This window comes from Heterocephalus glaber, unplaced genomic scaffold (genome assembly GCF_053883595.1).
Source record: "Heterocephalus glaber isolate CG9 unplaced genomic scaffold, H.glaber_assembly_v1.0 deba00001600, whole genome shotgun sequence".
In the NCBI taxonomy this organism is placed as follows: domain Eukaryota; kingdom Metazoa; phylum Chordata; class Mammalia; order Rodentia; family Bathyergidae; genus Heterocephalus; species Heterocephalus glaber.
The window spans coordinates 29,582,932-29,603,448 of NW_028258372.1; the positions used below are offsets into that span (position 1 = coordinate 29,582,932).

General features: G+C 32.1%; 2 protein-coding genes across 2 annotated transcripts in view; one reads left to right on the forward strand and one right to left on the reverse strand.

The window, feature by feature from the left end:
• Nucleotides 1-20,517, reverse strand: part of LOC147823146 (uncharacterized) — a 456,826-nt gene that overhangs the window by 157,127 nt on the left and 279,182 nt on the right. The window lies entirely within an intron of this gene.
• On the forward strand, nucleotides 1,117-18,948 carry Rgs21 (regulator of G protein signaling 21). The gene is made up of 3 exons (XM_004862775.2): nucleotides 1,117-1,171; nucleotides 5,315-5,481; nucleotides 18,745-18,948. The coding sequence occupies exons 1-3, from the start codon at nucleotides 1,147-1,149 to the stop codon at nucleotides 18,946-18,948; spliced, it is 396 nt and encodes a 131-aa protein (XP_004862832.2). The 5' UTR covers nucleotides 1,117-1,146.

Below are 20,517 nucleotides of genomic sequence, written 5' to 3' on the forward strand. Positions count from 1 at the left end.
TTATCTGAAAATACTGTACATCTAATATTGCAACAGAAGAGAATACAGTCAACCCTAATAAAAATTATAGAAACTGCAGCAAATTATAATAAGGAGTAAGTATAGGAATCACTACACACTACCATATCTAAACAGTCACTTTGATGTACAAATACAAAATTTTATAAGGGTGACTAGATATGAGGTGATTTTGAATTATCAATCATTTCATTGTCTTTTTATATAAATTTTAAATTGATCAACATTTCCAAAACTAAGATTTTGCACATGACAGCTACATAATGCAACATTTTTTCTGGACAGCAGATGCTTTGTGTGGATTGAGGTTTATTGCATTGAGATTTTTGTTTACTAAGGGTAATAATGTATGATATATTTGCATTTCAGGAAGTTAATATCTTAAATCTGATTTATGATTTCTACATACGTCCTCCAAAGTATACCTTCTTCACAAGACTTAAGCCTATAAATTTTTTGACTGCTTTGAAAAAGGTATAACCCTGTCCTCTTTTAAATAAATCAGTCTAGAATTAAAGTAAACCAGTCTAAAGAGAAATAAAATCTGATGCAGAGTTGGGTAAATATTCCTTGAAGTGCTGTGACTAAGTATTTTCAAGATTATCACGTTAGAAATCCTTAAAAGTTTTTGAATTTCTTTTAGATGCATAATTATAAAATCGGCAGCTTTGTGTGCTCTGAAAACTTACAAATAGTGCATTCATCATTACTGCTATCAGAACTTTTCAGGAAGAGACCACAGTAATCCTGCATAAATTAATAAAAATATATTCTTGGTCAAGAAGAAAGTCATTCAATAAAACCAATATCTATTTAGTGTCTTTGTTAGAATTTGGGAATTTGCAAGTACTATCAACACTGTTGGCTACATTTATAAATAATTTACTTATGTCAGATTATATCCCACTTCATTTTGCTATAGTTGTCCACTGTGGGAAAATATATAATTTATAGATATTTTGCTGCTTGGTCAATGACTTAAAAGTCAATAAAGTGATATATTTCTACAAAAAATATAACTCAATATTACTATAGGTTATAGAAGAAAAAGATCACAATGCTATTGTCAAGGGTAGATGTTGTTTCTACAGGTCACCAGCCACAGAAGTAACGGCATGGTCTGAAAATATGGACACACTTTTAGCCAATCAAGGTAAGATCCAACTAATAATAGCCTTAAAATATAGTAATTAAGTGTAAATTGTTAAATTCTGAAGATGGCAGGCATAGCTGTGAGTTTGATCAATATCTGTAGCATAAAGTTCCTAACAATCATGTTAATTTAAAGGATAAAAGTCTAAATGGAGGGCCAAGGATTTAGCTCAGTGGCAACAAGCTTGCCTCAAAAGTGCAAGGTCCTGAGTTCAATCCCCGGTACAAAAAAAAAATAAGCCTAAATAGAATTATCTTGGGCCTAAAATAAGTTTATAAAAACTCCACACATTACAATACAGTCATACCTGGATTCATGAACACTTATGTTTGCAAACAATTTGGTTCACAAACAAAAGCATTCGGTAAAATTTTGCTCCTATTCACAGTCTCCACATTGGATTACAAACAGGACCACGGCCACCTTGCCTACACAAACACAAACACAGCCATCTTCCCCCAAATCGTAAAACAAATTAAGTTCATAAACCGAGGTACCATTGTGAAAGAAAAATTCCAAATAGCAAGAAATTTTCAATTTTGTTAACTTCACTATTACATGACATGTTATAAAAATTGTTTTCCTTGGGTACAAATTGAAAGTAACATATAAAATATCAAAAAGTTAAAAATTTAAATACATCACTTGTTTTAGAGGCCCTGAAAATGAAAATAAGACTTTCAAAAAGTATGTATTTCAACCGAATTATTCTCATCCTTAGTGAATATAAAAACATATTTGAATGCAAGTGTATGTGCATTAATGTTTATGTGTGACTATATATTTTATTAAGATGTTTCAATAAGATAATTTTGTTATTTTAAATAAAATGCCCTAGTCGTTGATATGAAACAGTTCCATACAGAATAGTCACAAAGATATCTACAACTTGTGTTTGTATTATAAATAATCTCCTTTGTGACATTCATCTTATCCCTGGGAGGATAAATGACACTATGGAGACATATATAGGGAACATTTATAATGCAGTATTGTTCATGCTAATCAAAAAAATCCAAATTTAATTAATAAAGTAAAAAATTATCAGAAAAGATTTGGATATGATAAAGCTGAATAAAGTCTTCATAGCTGCTTATTCTTATATAAAATTAGATTGAATTAGATGAATTTAGATACTCTGGATTTACTGCTTAAGTGATTAATTCTTAAAGTGTTAATATAAAATAATCCACATAACTTCCAGAATCCAACCAAAGTCATATATTAAAGATGTTAAAAATGTGAAAATGCATTTGTGTAAGTTGTGAATGATACTGTATATTTCTTTTTTCTTACGTGTATAATCAATGAGACAGATCAGTTTGCTAAGAGCCTTGTCAAAGTATCTCTGTGAGTTATGACTTGGCAGGCTGTGGTGGAATAGAGGAGTTCCGTACAACAACACCAGAAAACAGAGGCAAGGAGGCCTTAAGAGAAAGACAAATACTTCCATGTGCCTGCCTCCTGGGATTTTATATTTAATATTCAGATACAATAATACTTAGAGATTCACCTAAACAACTGTTTGGTTTGGATTTTATAATACCAAAGAAAGTTTAGTAGCATCCATGATTTCTAATACATTAAACACCTAAAGGCTCATCAAATTTCTTAATTGTTTTTGTCAACTGGGGAATATGCTTTGCATGTACTGGGTATAGGCCTTCATTAGTGTAGTTTTCACTGCCTATTGCTGACCTGTTGCATTTAATACCCTCTGTTAGGAATAACAGATGAAGTGGTTTTATCTTGTAGAGTGCCTTCAGATAATGACTTTAATTTTATATAGTATTATTATACCAAAATCATTTGGCCTCTTTTGATCATTCAATTTGTATGTATAGAATTAAAAGTAGATCAATAAAATATTGTGTCTAAGACAGAGGTAACTAGCCTCAATTTTAGTTGCTTCGGTTGCTTGTTTTGTTCTGTGTGTGATAAACCAAATGATGAAAAGGATATAGTGTCAGTTAAGAGTTGCCCTTCATTAAAACTGGAGAGCAGGGGAAAATAATAATATTTTCTTGATCTCTAACTTTCCATCTCTCTGGGATATATTTGGATAATCTTCACAGGAGGAAAGCTTCGCCTTCCTTAATGATACACCTATACAATATTGCCAGGCATGAATCAATGATACAGTATTCTTTCAATATTATGAAGGTATACTTTATCTTTCACATAAAATAATTTCTAGAATAGGTTCTATTTAAACCTCTCAAATGCATCATTGTTTGGACCACATTCAGGAAAAATTTTAATTGTGTTACTAAGAGGATTTTTATAACCTAAATTTGTGTCACAGACATTTCTTGGATGTATTTTTAAATGAAAGAAATGTTCAGTTAATTGAATTTTTATATAATGCTCACTTATTAATGACATCCTCAATCTCTGATATTTCTACTGAGAATTTTAATTGGTCTCTGAAACCTTTTGCACTGACTTGTTATTTCAACATTTCAAATAATAAATAAGTTAAATCTATTTTAATACAGTGTTTTTAGATATTTTAATCTTGCTCCAGAAAAAATCATTTTCTATTTTCTTTTGTTAAACTTCACTTTCGGTCCTTACCTGCAGCAACCTATAAAAAACTGGCTTAGGCCTCTGTTCATTGACTTTTGTATTTTCTTTTTCTCTAGTCAAGTTTTCCTGTCCCCTGATTCTCCAAAAACAAGTTCTCCCCTAGGTGCAAACTTAAGGATTAACTCTCACTCAGGGAGCAGTCAGGGTGGAAATGCTCTGAGCACATGCAAAGGTACCCTCTAGGCAGGTGGAGGAGAAAACCACTAAGGTTTTGGAAGGCAAATTTCTCTGCGTAGCAACAGCTGTGATGTACATTTTCCTCCTCAGTGATATACTCTACAGTCTCACGTATATCAGATTTTGCCATCGGAAGAATCAAACTATAAAATCTTAACAACAAGAGATCTGAATATAATCTCTCTACCTGCTAACTAGAGGCCCATTCTTAACGATACTCAGCCCTACAATAAGCTCTGGGTGTACTAAAAAGGAACATTTAAGGACACATTTGATGGGTACAGCAGAGAAGAGTCTAAAGAAATGTTCAAAAACTTAAATATCTATAAAGTAAGTAATAATGATGTATACTGGGAGAAAGAGGGAGCAGTGAGACAAATAGGAATCACAGCTTGATTGTAGTTAGTAATTTTTAAAATATATATATTCCACTTAAGCCCTGATTTTAGTTATTAATTATATATATATATATATATATATATATATATATATATATATATATATGCCGGGGATTTAGGTCAGTGGTTCCGCCTCCTGCCTGGCTAGCACAAGGTCCCGAGTTCAATCCCTGATCCCCCTCAAAAAAAAAAAAAAATACCAGTTAAATTGGGAGTCAGTGGACTCCTTTTCAGTCACTAGTCTAAAGTTGCCAAAGAAATGTGTGCTCAGGAGAACACCCAAAAGCAGGAGGAAAACACTCTGCACAGGTAACATGAAGGAGAATAGAAGGCATCAGCGTTTTCTGTAAGGTAACTGCCTCACAGAATTAAAACTGCCTATCACCAAATAAAGGAGAGAAGAAGAAGCATTCACTCCAAATGCTTGCCACTGGCTTTCTTGGTTTAAGACTCTTATTTGTTCAATATATGTACACCATACTAACAAAGGCCAGCATGAACTCTTTTGCTTTAAGCCCAGGCCAATATAATTTAATCATTTCAGATCAAATTATGCTTCCTTTCAAACTCAGAGGCACAAAGATATTCTTACTCTGAAGTTAGTATAATATGATCAACTTGATCCGAACTTAGCGCAATGGGTCTAAAAAGCAGGACTTTTAGAGCATGAGATTTCCTGACCATCAAGACTTTCTCCTAAACATAACTCTCTGACTTTTTGGATCCAGAAAATAAATGTACAGTTTTTCCCTATAAATGGAGTTAATTTAAGAAATAGATATATTTTGTTTATTATTACTGATCAAACATAAGATTTTCTAAAGTTATAAGGTAAAATACAAAGGTTATATTAAGCATGATAATAAATATTTACTAATGGATATTCAATAAATGCTCATATTTTGCAATGTACTCTTTATGTGGTCATGTTACCACTCCAAAGGATATTATTCAAAAGTTTTTCTTAAATACTTTATAGCTGGTCTTGATGCTTTTCGAAGATTTCTAAAATCAGAGTTTAGTGAAGAAAACGTCGAGTTCTGGCTTGCCTGTGAAGACTTCAAGAACACAGAAAGTGCAGAAAAAATTGCTTCGAAAGCAAGAATGATTTATTCTGAATTCATTGTAGCTGATGCCCCTAAAGAGGTGAGTGAAATACTCCAGTATAGTGAGGCCTCCTTCCCCAACAAATCTATTCCCAATTAGAAGCAGAGTAGTTAAGTCCATCTAAAGGGTATTCACACCATCCCCATGGATTCAGAGAGAACATGTCACTAGATTCCAATAGAACTTCCTTAATATGTCTTTTACTGACTCGGTAAATATTTTTCAACACCTACTATGCATGGACTAGATATGACCGATAGTTCTATATTTGTTGTACCATATTCAGACTCTAGAAAATTAGTGTCTAATATATCAAATTAAACAGCTCTAATGTCAGCCTGACAAAAATCCTATTTAAAAATGCTACTGGGGGGCTGTGGTTTAGCTCAGTGGTTCCAGCCCCTGCCTCGCAAGCGCAAGGTCCCAAGTTTCATCCCTGGTATCAAAAAAAAAATGCTATTGGGTTTTTGATGCCATTCCTTTCTGTTTATTTGTTTCCTTTTATAAACCATGGAGTTTAGCAAGGTCAATGTGGTATAGAATTCTCTAATTTTTTTAATTCTTGAATTTTTTTTAAATTACTGCATGAAGAAAAAGATCAATAAATCAACAATATAAATTCCCCATTTCTAATATCTTAGAAGCCTACTTTATGAGATGAAATAATGTTTTGCTTTCTGAAAAGAGTGGGCATTTTAGTTTTATTTATTTGATGGTGAAAAATGAAGTAAATCTGTAAAGCATTGTATTAGGTGATCAGAACCCACCACTAATGTGATACTCTTAAGTGAAATAAATAAGACACACATGTATAAATACCAAATAGTTTCTCTGGTGTGAGAAACTGAACGTGTAAATAAGGACTAAAATGTATAATAGATAAAGTGAAATAGGAAGAAAAGGGGCAAAGGGGAAGGAAGTGGAAGGGCTAAGGGAAAGGATAGAAGGGAACGGGATTAATATGAGAAAATGGAAAAATAGGAACAAAATCTTTGTAAATAGGGAGGACTGGAGGGGTTGAAAGGAGGGCTGGGCAAGGGTGAAAAATAAGAACCAAGAGAGATTATGTAAAGGTGCAAATTTCCAATGATGAATGTCATTATATTATATACCTAAAATGTACCAATGATTAGAATGAGTAATTGATAATGCAAAATAGGAAGAAAAGGTCCAAAGGGGTAGGGGTAGTGGGAGGGGCAGGGGAAAGGAAAGAAGGAAAAGGAAAAATTATGAGAAAGGGAAAAAATGGAAATAAAGTCTTTGTAAATAGGGAAGGGTGGAGGGGGTGAAGGGAGGGCTAGGAATGGGGAAAAAATAAGAACCAAGATGCATTATGTAAAGGTACAATTCCCAATGAGAAATGTAATTGTGTTGTATACCTACAATGTACCAATAAAAGAATTTAACAAAATAAAATCAGGAAAATAGAAATGGCCCTAGCGAGAAATCTGGGATGATTCTGACAATAGCCCCCAAAGGTATTTGATGATCTCATTTATATTTGACTTATTTTCCAGAGCCAGTACAATGATCAAACATCTCTTATCTTCTTTTCTTTTTAACTGTAAAATTTAAGCAATTTATATTTTAAAACTGTTTTAGGTCCCTGGCCAATATATCATTTAAGCAAAGAGATTAAATGCATGAATAGCAGGCAAATAGGAAAAAAGTTAAATTATGGCTACCACATAAAAATTCCAAGTATTAGTCATCTCTCCTACAAAAATCAATCAGTACCCTTATAGATGAGAGTTACTATATTTTCTGACCAAACTTCAGATTCATAGTATGAGGAGGATGGTTGTATTTATGAGGACAAAACCTAGACCAGCTGAAATACAAACACATTCATAAAATATAGAATGTAGAATTACCATATCAGAGTTGCAAGTTTTAGATGGACATTAATTACCGTAGCATAAATTAGTCTGGTAGAGCATTAACATAAACACTGAACCATGGCCTGGAATTCATAGAAGGAAAAATGATCTTTAACGCCTGTGGAATTATTCCAAGATTCGTTTCCAAGTTGCCATCTAAAAATCAATAAATAATTCTGGAAAATTGAAAATGTACTAAGTTTTGTCAAAATGATTAATGTACTGTTCCATAAAGAGAACTGAAAGCAATCCTAAAGATATCCTATTTCTTCTGATACTATTTTGAAAGCCAGTTTTTTTCTGTTTTATCAATCCACCTAATTAACAGTATTTTGAAGTATAGGATTATCAAACATTGTGTATGAAATATCTTCAAATAACAAATGTAGTTTGTTACTTACAGCTGAATTCAAAGTTATACAACAAATTGTCGATTTTGACACAATAGTTTTATTTCCTACACTTCTCTTCCAAATTAAATAAATATAGAAATAATTTAAATGGTAGCTTATACTTTAAGACAAAAAAGTTTTACAATTCTTTATAGTTTGCCTAATTAATTTTGACAAAATATGATATTATTAAATTTATGGTTATTGTTTGAATTGTAAATTATATTGTCTGCTTGAAATATTTTTATGTTTGTTGTTATCCATGGCAAAATTCGCTGGAAACAGTGTATACACATACGTGTAAACATCCTCTTTCCTATTATTTACCATTATTCTTAATTCAAATAATTAAAGGGAACTTGCCTATTACATTTTATAGCAGTAGCAATCTTCAGTAATTTTGCACAATCTGTAAGTTGTATGTTAAATATAATATACCTGTTAATATGTTTACTGATTAAACTGATTGTTTGAGTGTCTGTCCCTACAGTAAAGGCACAGAGTCGAAGAGACTGACCTGTTGTAATACCAAACAAAAATATACAATAATGAAGCCACATTTAAAGTTTATTATTAGCACAGAGGAAAAGAGTGAGTAAGTCTACCTGAGAGTAAAAGATAGATTTGCAGAATGGTTTACTCATTAAAAAGGCAGGTCATGAAAATTAAGTCATTTTTTTATCAAGAGAACAAATAAAGAAAGAATATTTCAGACTGACAGTGCATTGGTTTAACACTGGGGTATAAAGCTTCCTAGTATTTTCCAAAACTTGCAGGTATTTTGATGTTCCTAAGGTGAACAGATGAGATGTAATGAGGTTGTATAGATAAGCAGCATTGGAAATATAAAGAAATGATGGAAAATATTCTTGTTTCATGTAGTAGGCAGACTTGACAAAACTAGGTAATATGTTTGATATGTAAGTTGAAAATATAATGATTTTCATGGGTAGAAAATTTATTAAACATGAGATTCATGTGAGGATATTCTCCATTTTTCTATATTCAATTGAAGTTGAATAACTGACTCTTACAAAGAGTCTAAATTATAGCCAATTTCCTTGATAGAGAATTCTAAATTAAGGAACAAGGACAAAGTCATGTTATCCAGTGGCTTATTAAATCCAATTCACTTTTGACTTCTTATATCTTCATTTCTTCATCTATAAAACTGCTAGCCTAATTCAACAATTTTAATTGCAATTAGATAATTTTCAGTTAAACTATTCTAAACTTATTAAATGATCTGTATCTATAAACTGGCATTAATAATAGTTGTCAGTTTCCAGTCCTCATAGGTAAAAGCTGCACATAAAATGAATTTCATGTCTCTGAGACAGAGTAACTATTTCAACTGTATTTTATCCCTTCCTCTTTCCTTTATAGTGTCACTTCTCTCTGATTCCTATATTAACAGAGAGCTTATATGGCGTAGCAGAAAACAAGAAGTTTGAGGTTTCTGGGGCCTTGGTTCAAATTCTGACACCTCACTTGTGTAATCTTGTGATGAGCTATTTCATCTCCCTGTGCCTCAGTTTCCTCATCTAAAGAAGCATAATAGTACCATTACATAGAACAGATGAGAATGGTAAATAATGTGGTGTTAAGGGTTTTATCATTAAAGATGATTTTAAGAAATTTTAATCCTTTTTTCTTTAGAAAAGTCCCTGTATGTGTTATTGAAATTTATAGGACTGAAAACAACCATTAGCTAACTTCTATGAACATCTGAAGATGAGCAACATTACTTGACTTGATAAAAATGTAAATATAAACAGATATTATAAAATCATGTTGATACTCTGACACAAAGATGGAGTCATTTGTGGGAGTCATTTGAGTCATTTGTAGGAAAATAGATGCACCTTGAGACAAGAATATTAAGTGAAATAAATCAGACACACAATCGTAAATATGGGGTGGTTTCTCATGCATAAAATAAGTTAAAGTATAACCCACAGTATAAATAATTTAAAGAGCAAAATACAAGACAAAATATAGGAAACAGCTAGATATTTTATAAATGTCAAAGGGATCAAGAAAATAGAGGAGGTGGGAGAGTAGGAAGGGGAAAGGAAAGTATGATGGATGTAGACATTATGTACTAATAAAAAGTGAAATAAATAATAAAACGTTAATAAAATGCCAGGTTCTGATAAAAGAGTAATTCATTGAATGAACTGTACCTTGATGGATTCAGGAGCAAATATTGGGGAAAAATGATTAAGTGACTACAAAATAAGAACATTATTAGACAACCAATATACTTTTAAAGTGCCCTACTTTTTACACAGTAAGAAATTCAGATTTGTGAAAAAAAATCTTAAACTTATATTTACTCTTCCTTACATTTGTACTACTAATTTTATATTATTTGGAAATTTTCAAGAAAATTTTATTACTTGGCTTTGAGAAAAATACTTATCTTAAAATTTTTAAGATAATATTTTCATATCCACCTGAGCTATATTTTAAAATTTATAATGTATTCATGTCCTTATCCCCTTATATTGAAAAGAAAATTGGTCATAAAAGATTGAGAAGGTTCATTAAGGAAAAAAATGTTTATATTATCATTCTAGGAGATTTAAAAACAGTGTTGAATCATACATACTGAAGGGTTTTTAAAAAATTAAAATTCAAGGAGTGGAGATGCAGGTAAGTGATAGAGTGAACCTTAACCTTAACAGACACAAGGTCCTGGGTTTAATTCACAGCACCAAAACTATATTCAACTATATATACATATATTCAAACTATATAAATTCAACTTCATATTATCACAGTCCAGGAAAATCTCTATTGGTAGTTTCTTTAAATAAAATAGTAATGTAAAAAAATAGTAATGTAAAATGTTTAATTCTAAAATATATTAAATATAAGCATATCACAATTCATAAAACAAGAAATTATAAAGAAGATATCTTCTTAGTGGGTCTGTAGAGGACACTTTTCAAAATCTGTGTCTCACTTCTCACTTTTATGTTTAAAGTGATGTTGGGTATTGATATTTCATTTTCCATCCATATGTGCTTGCTATATAACTACTGTTCACCTCCCTATAAGAAAAAAATCTCTCCGTGAAAGGGAAACTTAGTCTAAGGCAGGAAAACAGATAACAACTACAGAACTAAAACACTGTGTTGTGCTAGACAGCTGAAAGACTCCCATAGAAATTGTACGAAACGTTCAGCAGCATTGTGCTAGAGAAATACGAGGTAAGGTCGTAGTATGCAAGGGAAAAAATCTAAGTCTAAGAGATCAGGAAATGTGCCTGAAAAAAAGCAGTTTTGACTGTAAATTTAAGTATAGATGGAAATAAGAGAAGATCAAAAATGTGAGAAAGAATAGGAAAACAAGAGAAAGACAAGTCAAGCATAAGGTTAACCAGAGAATACAAGAGCAGTCCAGGAGTGAAAGTTTAGTACTGTGTGACAGAATAGAAAGTGTACTTATGGATCCCAGTGATTTCTGCATTCCTGTTTATTCCATTTAAAAAATGGATTTCTTTAAAAAGAAGAGAGAGATATATACTATATACTTATAGAGAGAGCAGAATGTAAGTAGCTATAAATAATACCCGCACAGTGTTTCTACATGAAAAATCTCATTTAATCAGTATATTCACTATCTTATGGAAGAACTAGAGTCAGCTGATAATTCAAGTGAAAAATAAACTGAGCATTAAAGGTAAAATAATGAAATATACAGTCACTGGGATCCACAGGGAGGGAGGTCTTCAGTCCAAGCTTTTAGGCTTTAAGGAAAATTCTTTTCCTTAGATCTATACTTATTTTTAAGTGTTTATAACATAGCCTGGGAACCTTGATGTTTATGCTAGAGGCAAAAGCATGCAATTATCTAGTCACATAGAATCTATCTTCATTTCTATAAAAAAACTTTATTTCTCTTCTCATATTCTCTCTAATTTGTACAACTTCTTAGAGTATGACACCTAGATTTAAATGTGGCATTGGGAGGAGGAAAATGTTGGGAATATCTTTTAATACTCAGCAGTATCATTTGTTCTTCTAAACTTCCCTAAGTCCTTGAGCCATTTAACCTTGGGCTAGCACATCGAGCGTGGTGAAGGACACCACCCAGTCTGAATCTGAATCTCTTTCATCTGTTCCAGCATAGCTATAACTTTTGTACACCTATTTTTAGCAATCTTTATACATTCCGATTTTTTATGTGTCATCTTTATCACCACAGAAACTGGAGGCATCTGGTTTCTGTACAATTCCAAAGCTTTGGCTACTTGTCTTATTAATCAAGGTATTTTGAATTCTATTCCTTTCATTTGTCTTACCCAATTTAAGGTGTTAGTACTACTACCTAAATTGTGTCATCAATTTCTGTCACCAAAGCCAATGACAATAAACAGATACTGTCTTTTGTAGGAATGGATTCCTTCTAAATGTTGCAGCTGCTATTTTCAACTTTAATAGTCACCCTTAAAAATATATTTCAATATATTCATTTACCTTTAATGATGCCAAAAATAAAGAATATTAGAAGTGTTAGTGGTGATTAAATAGAATTAGGTAACCAAAAACATGATTATGGATGCCTTTAATTTGAATAGTAATTTTTAAACTCTGTTGTGAATGAGGTCTAAGATGCTGTCTGCTCCATTTTTGTAAGGCCTTTTACTTATGCATGCACACATCCTTTGCATAATGACAGTCTCCTGGTCCACTATACATTCTAAATGAGGAAAGGCTATCTAATTTGAATGTGGGAACACAATTGGAAACTTTACATTCAAATTATGTAAAAATATATAAAGCACAGTTTAGGGTCACAGGAGAGCTAACAGGTACACTTTAAAATGTATTCTTTCTGCAAAAATAATTTATTGGAAGCCAAAAGAATCTAAAAATACTGGTGTGGAGAAAAAGGAATTTGGCTTGCATAACTTTCAGTTAACAAAACCACATGAGTATTAAGATATTCTGGATCTTTATAATAATTTTTTTTTAAACAAGGGCCACAAGCATCATTTGGAAAGCAGTCATTTTAATGCAATGGAGTGTTGTCAACGTCACCTGTGTCAAGGCCTTTTCAAAACTGACAGGATTTAAAAACCTCTAAACAGTTGTGATGACATCTCAGCTGTCATTTCATAAGAATTATAATCCTGTGTCTTGTTTTCTGAGATTGGCACTGTAGTGGTGTCAGATATCTAAGATAATTCATGACCTTTTCAAAAATAAGCAAATGAGATACTATGTTTCTCAAAGTCCTTGAAACTAAAGAGTATCCATATAAACAAAATACAAGTAACTATTTACATATATACATATATATACATATATACACATATATTCATATATATACATATATACACATATATACATATATACACATATACAGTGTGTGTGTGTCATGAGTGTGTGACCTTGTTTATTTCATTAACTAATGCAGTGGTTCAGCACATACTACACACTCAGGACATAACAGTTTGAGATGTTCAACAAAGTCTAAGCATCTCGGCAGCTCTGAAGCAACTCAGGCATGCCTTAGATCATGCAGTTGGAATGTTTGCCTTTCTAGAGCACCACTTTCTCACAGGTACCATCAGTATATGTCAAGCGCAAAGTCTCATCTTTCTTACTGTTTGAGGTAGAAATTTATTCAAGTACCTTCTAGTTGAACTCAACAAAAAAATCACATTTGTGCTAACTGCAAAGTTGGGGGAGCAGTTCTCAGACATTCCCCCCAGGAGTGACTCTAATAGAGGAATACATAGGATCTTGCTAAATAGCTCAGGCTGGCCTTGAATTTACAGCCCTCCTGCCTCAGCCTCCTGAGTAGCTGAGATTATAGATATGTACCACCACATCCAGCTGGAAATATCTCTACTTGGGTTCTAGGATTGGATTTCCTCCTCCCGTGCTGGTGCTCTTTAACAATTTCTTTTGCTGTTCTTAAGACCCAACTTACACAATAAGGAGTGGAGACAATCCTCATTTATTTTCCATTCACACCCACTCAGCCAGGGATCTCTTCCAGTCTTGTGGTTTTAAAAGGCTACCTCAAGCTTTAAAAATTCAAAGCTGGGATCTACTTTTCTGTTCAAAATTTTCTTCTACCCAATCTTCTCTGACTCAGTTAATGGCAACTCTGTTCTGCCATAGTTCTGGCTTGATTTTTAGTAGTCATCTCTTGATTCTTCTCTTTCTTTTATACCCCATATCTAATCCATCAGCACCTTCTATCCGTCATTAGAATGTTTCTAAAATCCAGTCATTCATAAAAAATTTCTCCCTTGCTCCTGCTCATAACTATTTGGTTATAAGTCCTATCCAATCTACTTTCTGAGTATGTTTGCAATGGAGCCTTTCCCTTCATTCCCTGCAACATTACCCCTTCCCCATTCTGTTACCAATTGTTCACCTGTCTGGTATGGTTTCCTAATTTTCCTTGTATCCACACATAGCTATAACACCACTTAGAAACAAGTGATTGTTTTAAATATGTTTTTACATGATTAATACTAGCAATTGTTACTACCCTCAGGATAAGTGAAAAATTCCTTAGCAAGACTTGTAACTGGCACCTTCCTGCCTCTTCTGACTCTTAGCTTCTTCCACTCTAAGCCCACTGGATTCCTCCAGGTTACCCTCTCAGAGGCAAGTCCCTTTTTAGTCTTTCCTGTTCACAATACTTCTGAGGTCAGCTTAAAATCTCAATTTCTTTAGAAAGCTTTGCTTCCAGAAAGCATATTTTTTACTTTTGGGTTGCATTTTCAAAATCTGTCTTCCTGACTGTATTTTCATTTTAATCATCTTTATAATTTCAGATCCTAGCACAGTTGCTCAGTACCTACTCAATAAAAACTCCCAAATGAATACATTCAAGGAGGATTATGAATAAAATGATTAGTTTTTCAAATATAAACTGACATTTTCCCAATAACTGGGACTAAAAATGTTAATCATCTGATACTTCAATGTGATACATTGAACAAAAGGTAACTATACGAACAAAATACTTCAGTACTAATAGTGAATTTTAAAACATTTTACTGTTGTAGTTAAAATCATCTTTAAATATTATTGTGATTATGTTAGAGTTGACACATCATTCAAAATATTTTGCTACCAGATAAGATACAGTCATTAAAGAAAAAAAAATTCTAGAAGGAAAAAAATGATGACAGAACATGGAAGAATGAATATGTATTCTGCTCATATTTTTCAAGGATGTGGAAAATAAGCTATTCATAAAAGAAATAGGGAACAGATAGCAAATAAAAGACAGGTTAATCCCATCCAAAGAAACATTGAATTGCCTTTGTAATTACAAATCTTTTCATGATAATTAAACTAAATACTTGATATTAATCAAAGTTTTTCTATTCAAATCTGTAATCAAATTTCTTAACATTTTAAAATTAAAATCACATATGTCAAGAAAATTATAGTAACTTTTCTTCTGTGTTCAAAGAAGGGTTATTGGAGAAAGATATTAAACTAAAGGTAAATCATAGAGGGGGTAAATCTACAGAAGATAGAGTCAGAATAGGAAGGATTTCAGATGGGGAAACATCATGAACCAAAGCTTTATAGTACCATCCCTATAGAACCTCTAGAAACAAGCTGGAGTTGATTTGGAAACAACAACTTGAAGTTAGACTGTGAAAAATCTTAAATGCAAGATGAGATGTTTATATTTTTTATAGAAAATAGTGAGTTTTAGCTGAAGATTTATATTATAAAAAGTGATATTTTGGTAAAATTGATTAGTGATGCTGTCCACAGTATTTAGATGGAAAAGTTGTGAGAAGAGGTATCAGAAAAGCAGTAAATTGCAATTGTTTAAGGAAAGAAGTTAGTTATAAAAGTCAAAACTAGAGAAATAAGAAAACAAAAAAGAGCACTTGAAGTTATCAGATCAAAGGCACAATTTCATGTGTATGCACACACACACCTCGTAAGAGATCAAAGAGAAAAGTGTCAAGACATTCTTCCTGTGCTTCTTGCTTGGACAAATAGGAGAAAAATAATGACATTTATATAAACATATGAGTGTGATGTTTTGTCACCAACATTGGACTGAATTCCCAAGACACATCTTCATAAGACCACTGATTATCTCCTGGGAAGAGTATATCTGCTCATCACTTGGATTTCAGGGATGGACACTGGCAGTTCCTTGGTAGGAAAACAGACAAATTAGAAAAATGAAAGGGGTAAGTGAGAAGTACAAGTTGAATATATTCCAGTAATATTAATTAGCATTATGTTTAAATGGAATAGTTAACTTTAAAATGTAAACATTATTTTGAACAAATATACAATCATTTCTTCCCTTGATTTCTACAATATATATATATATATGTATGTGTATATATATATATCTTGTATCTTTATATTATGTGAAGCATGAAAGGAAGATGCACAAAATGTAAATATCATATAAGTAACACAAAGCCCTTTGAGAGCTCAGAAGATTAAAAAACAAAACTCCACAAGAAAATTCCACATGGAAGATGTTTAGATTTAGCCTTAATGACAAAAGACTTGTGAAAAATGGGTGGAAAGGAATAACTTTCAGTAAGAGTAGAATGGTATAAAAAAGTATTCAGAAGTGAGAAAATACATGGAATAAGAAGGGTGTTATTTAGTTTGGTAGGAATACAAAGTATCTGTAGTAGAAAAGAAATATTTAAGTTAAGATCACATTGTAAAGACCAGGAACACCAGTATCTATTTTTTACATAGAAAATGGGGAATTACAACAATTGTTCAGTTCTGATAATAATAATAATTTATGATAATAATAATCCTTCACTGTGTAGCAAGCTTATGTTGGCCCTACTGCCAATTAAGCCTCCCCTGGTTGGTTCCAAAGTTGCTATATTTATCATTAGAGGGGATATAAATTTAAATAAATCAAAAATAAAGCTGCTAAAGAACTAATAACGTATGTAAATAAAGAAACAGGCAACACTTTTTCTCATAGCTCCATAACACAATATAGGTTTCTGAAACAGGCTCCACAGCAGATGTTTAAAAATTACTACAATGTCTTGATAATAGTCAATATTTATGGATTCCCACTCCGAAGGAGACACAATAATGGATTCATCCTGTAAGTTTTCATGCTATTTCTCTGTTTCCCTATTGCCTGTAGTAGCAAGACAAGAATTCCTTCTTACAGCACACAAACACTACAAGACCTGGCTTTCATATCTTTCCAGTGTCAACCAGGACTTCCCTGCTCACACTTTACACTCCAGTCATCTAGGCATAGAGTTCCTCAGAACTAAACAATTTTTTTTCTGTACCAGGAATCTGCATTGCATGTTTATTCTGCCAGAAATATTTTTCTCCTAGATTCATAGAAGACTGTCTGGTTCTTATTCATCAACTTTAAATCCAAAGCAATAATATTTATTTTATTATTGGTTGTTGTTTTTTTCCATATGAAGAGTATTTGTCACATAACAGGCATTTATAAATATTTGTGGAAGCAATAAATGAGTGGACTATGTCACTTTAGATTTTATATCATCTGATTCAAAAAATATCAATAGAAAGCAGAAGCTCAGAAATGATCAAGCCATTCACTCCATGTCACTGAGTTCACAAATGTTAGAGGACAGATTTTAAAATGATCTCAGAGTCTATTTCTTATCACTATCTTACTGTACGAACAAGGGGAACTTGATTCCAAGTTCGGAGGTCTTTAAGGAAGTTGCAAAATTTTGTCTGGAAATCCAGTAAAGGATCTAAGAAGGTAATCAAAGGAATAAAAGTGATTCTGGGATCAGTGAGTATCTGAAATCCATAAAGATAGAAAATACCTGTGATCAAATAGTGGAATATTGATGATTCATTTCCAATTAAATTTTTCTTTCTTCTTATTCTTCAAATAACAGTATTAAAGTATTTTGACATTATTATCTAATCCTTAAAAACACTTTAATATAAGTGCTCTTGCTATTCTCTTTTGCACCATGGACAGAGAACATGAAAGGAAATTATAAAACTTGCTCTACTCATACAAATAGCAAGTTAGTAGCTGCAGAAGAGTTTGTTTACAGTTCTGTCTGGCTATTGTTCAACTTTATTTCAATGCAGCGTTAATGGTCATTTATAGTCCCTTTTTTTACCAGATTCAAAAATTGTAGTATTTTCTAAATCCACCCCCCCCCAATTTCCCCAAGAAATGCTTTATTCTACTCAACAAATACTTACTGATTTCCTGTTACATGGTAGGTACTCTGCTAAGTGAGAGAAAGCAGAGTAATAAATAAGACACGGCACTTGCCTTTGGGAAGCTATTAATTTTTTAATTTCTTAATTTTTTCATTTCAACTTTTTCATATTTTGTGGATATTTTCAATTTATCTTGGACAAGAAATTTCCTACTTCTCAGAATATATTCTGAAATATGTGTAGAGTTAGGCAAGCACCTTGACAAGAAAATTTGGAGCATTTTACATATTTGCAGGTGAATGTTAGGTTCCAATATAAGAGAGCTCTACTAGCCCTCATTGCAGAGAGTAAGGGAAGGGGGGATGTTATTTGATCCACTTTGGCAAAGAACAACAGCAAAAAATTTAAAATAGAAAGCAAAGCAATGTTGTGGGTAAGAAAAAAGGAGCTATATTGAATAGAAATAGGAAAGTCAACCTTGTAAATGATAGTTATAGCCTGCCTACAGAAAGAACAATTTAAGTGGTCAGGTAAAAGTAGTAGGGGAAAAAGAAAAGTTAAATCGGAAAAGAAATTTAAAATTATAAAATATTTCATTTGTTTTATTTACTTTGATTTTTTTTTAATATCAAAGTAAGGCTCTACCTCTATTCCTGGTCAATGCCACCCTTCTCAAGCTAGGAAAGCAATCAAACCAAGGCTGTGTTCTGCATCCCAGATGAATGTGTGAACTTTCTCCTTCTTTGCATCAGATTTGCTTTGTGTTTGGGGAAAAAGAATCAAATAACATATGCATCTACCATCTGAATAAATGGTGCACTATTTGACTGAACTAATCTAAGGATGTTAATTTTCCAGATTAACATTGACTTTAGTACAAGAGATGTCATCTCCAGGAACATTGAAGAGCCGACGGTCAGGTGCTTCGATGAGGCTCAAAAACTAGTCTACAGCCTCATGGCCAAGGACTCCTTCCCTAGATTCCTAAAGTCAGAGATTTACAGGAAACTGGTAAATAGCCAACAGGTTGGAACTCATAAAAAATGGCTCCCTTTCTTGTGAAGAAGGTAAAAGATAAACTAATCACTGTACTTTAGTGCTAAGATGTTTTAAATATACAAATACAATAGAAAAAGTTTTTAAGATTTAGAAAACATTTTTACTCCATCAGATTTTTTCATGTGTCAACCTGAATTTCTAAGTCATTTATTTGTTTGGAATTTATTCGTTTTATCAGGTACTTTAAAATTCCCCTACTGGGAGAATGCAGAAGGAGTTTATAGCAATAAATACACTTTTAGACCACAAATGGATATTCTTATTACACCATAAATCCAAGGAACTATATACCTTCATGTTGCAGAGTGGGAGACTGTTTATAGTATAATATGTATATTTTTAAATGTCATTTGTATCTTCAAAAGTCTCACTCCTTTAAAAAGAGAAATCAGAACCAAAACATAACCTTCCATTTAATATAGTAAATGTACTCTTTCAATTATTTCTTTGTAACTATTTCTAAATATATGATGGTTGTCTAAACTGCTGTGGATTTCAATTAACTAAAAAGAAAAATTATAAGAATTTATGCACACTTATATGTATGTCTGATAGTACCAGAGAGCAAAATTTTTCAGAATACTTTGCTTGGTTCAATTCAATGGTATCACATAAGCTTATATATGGAAAGGGCCTTGAAGGTGAGGAATACTTATTTTCTTATACTAATAGGGAAGAAGTAGAACAAGAACATGGATAATTCCCTATATGATGAACAGCATAGCAGTAATTATCTCATAAAATAAAAAAGGAACATTATCTACTTAGTTATGGAGTTAAATATCTATTCGCTCAATCAGTTCTGGAAATTGTTCACAAAACTCAAATAAATTTTTAAATTTTAGTTTGAGATTTTTCTAAAATTGCTTCTTTATATAAATATTCTGTGATTAGCATGAATATCTTGTCAATATAAGAAGCTATAAAGATTCAAAACATATTCCAGTGTTTTCATTTTATTTGCCCAGACTTATTTATCTTTTCTATTTTGAGATTGAACACTTAAATACTGAGGGAAAATATCACGACTTATTTTATGCTTCCACAAACTATTCATTTGATAGACAAAATTTTTGTTTCCTCTTCATCATGAAAGATAAACATTTAAGCACATGCAAATGATATATTCTCCCGTAGATATGCAAATTCTTTAAAGGTACAGTAAAAATTGGTCCTGAACTATTTAATGTCTAATTTTGTGCACTTAGTGGAAAATAGCTATAAACTTCTCAACATGTATTATGGAGCTTCCCATCTTAATTTAGTTTGTATTTAAATAGGAAATTTTTAATTGTTCTAATAATTGAAATGTATTTGTGAAGATAAAAGTAGTCCTAGAAAAAAGTGACATTCCCCCTTTTAGACCAAAAAATTCTGAAAGTCCACTGATTACTTCAGATCACATATATGGTTAAATGCCAGAAGTGGTGAAAAAAAAAGCAGTGAATTTCCCTAACTGCCACACCTGCTTTTTGTTCCAACAGAAGCAATATAACTTTCTTTTGATTTTAAAACTGTGCTAAACTGTGGGAATTTAAATTTCTAATAATCTTCAAATATTCAAGTGTATCC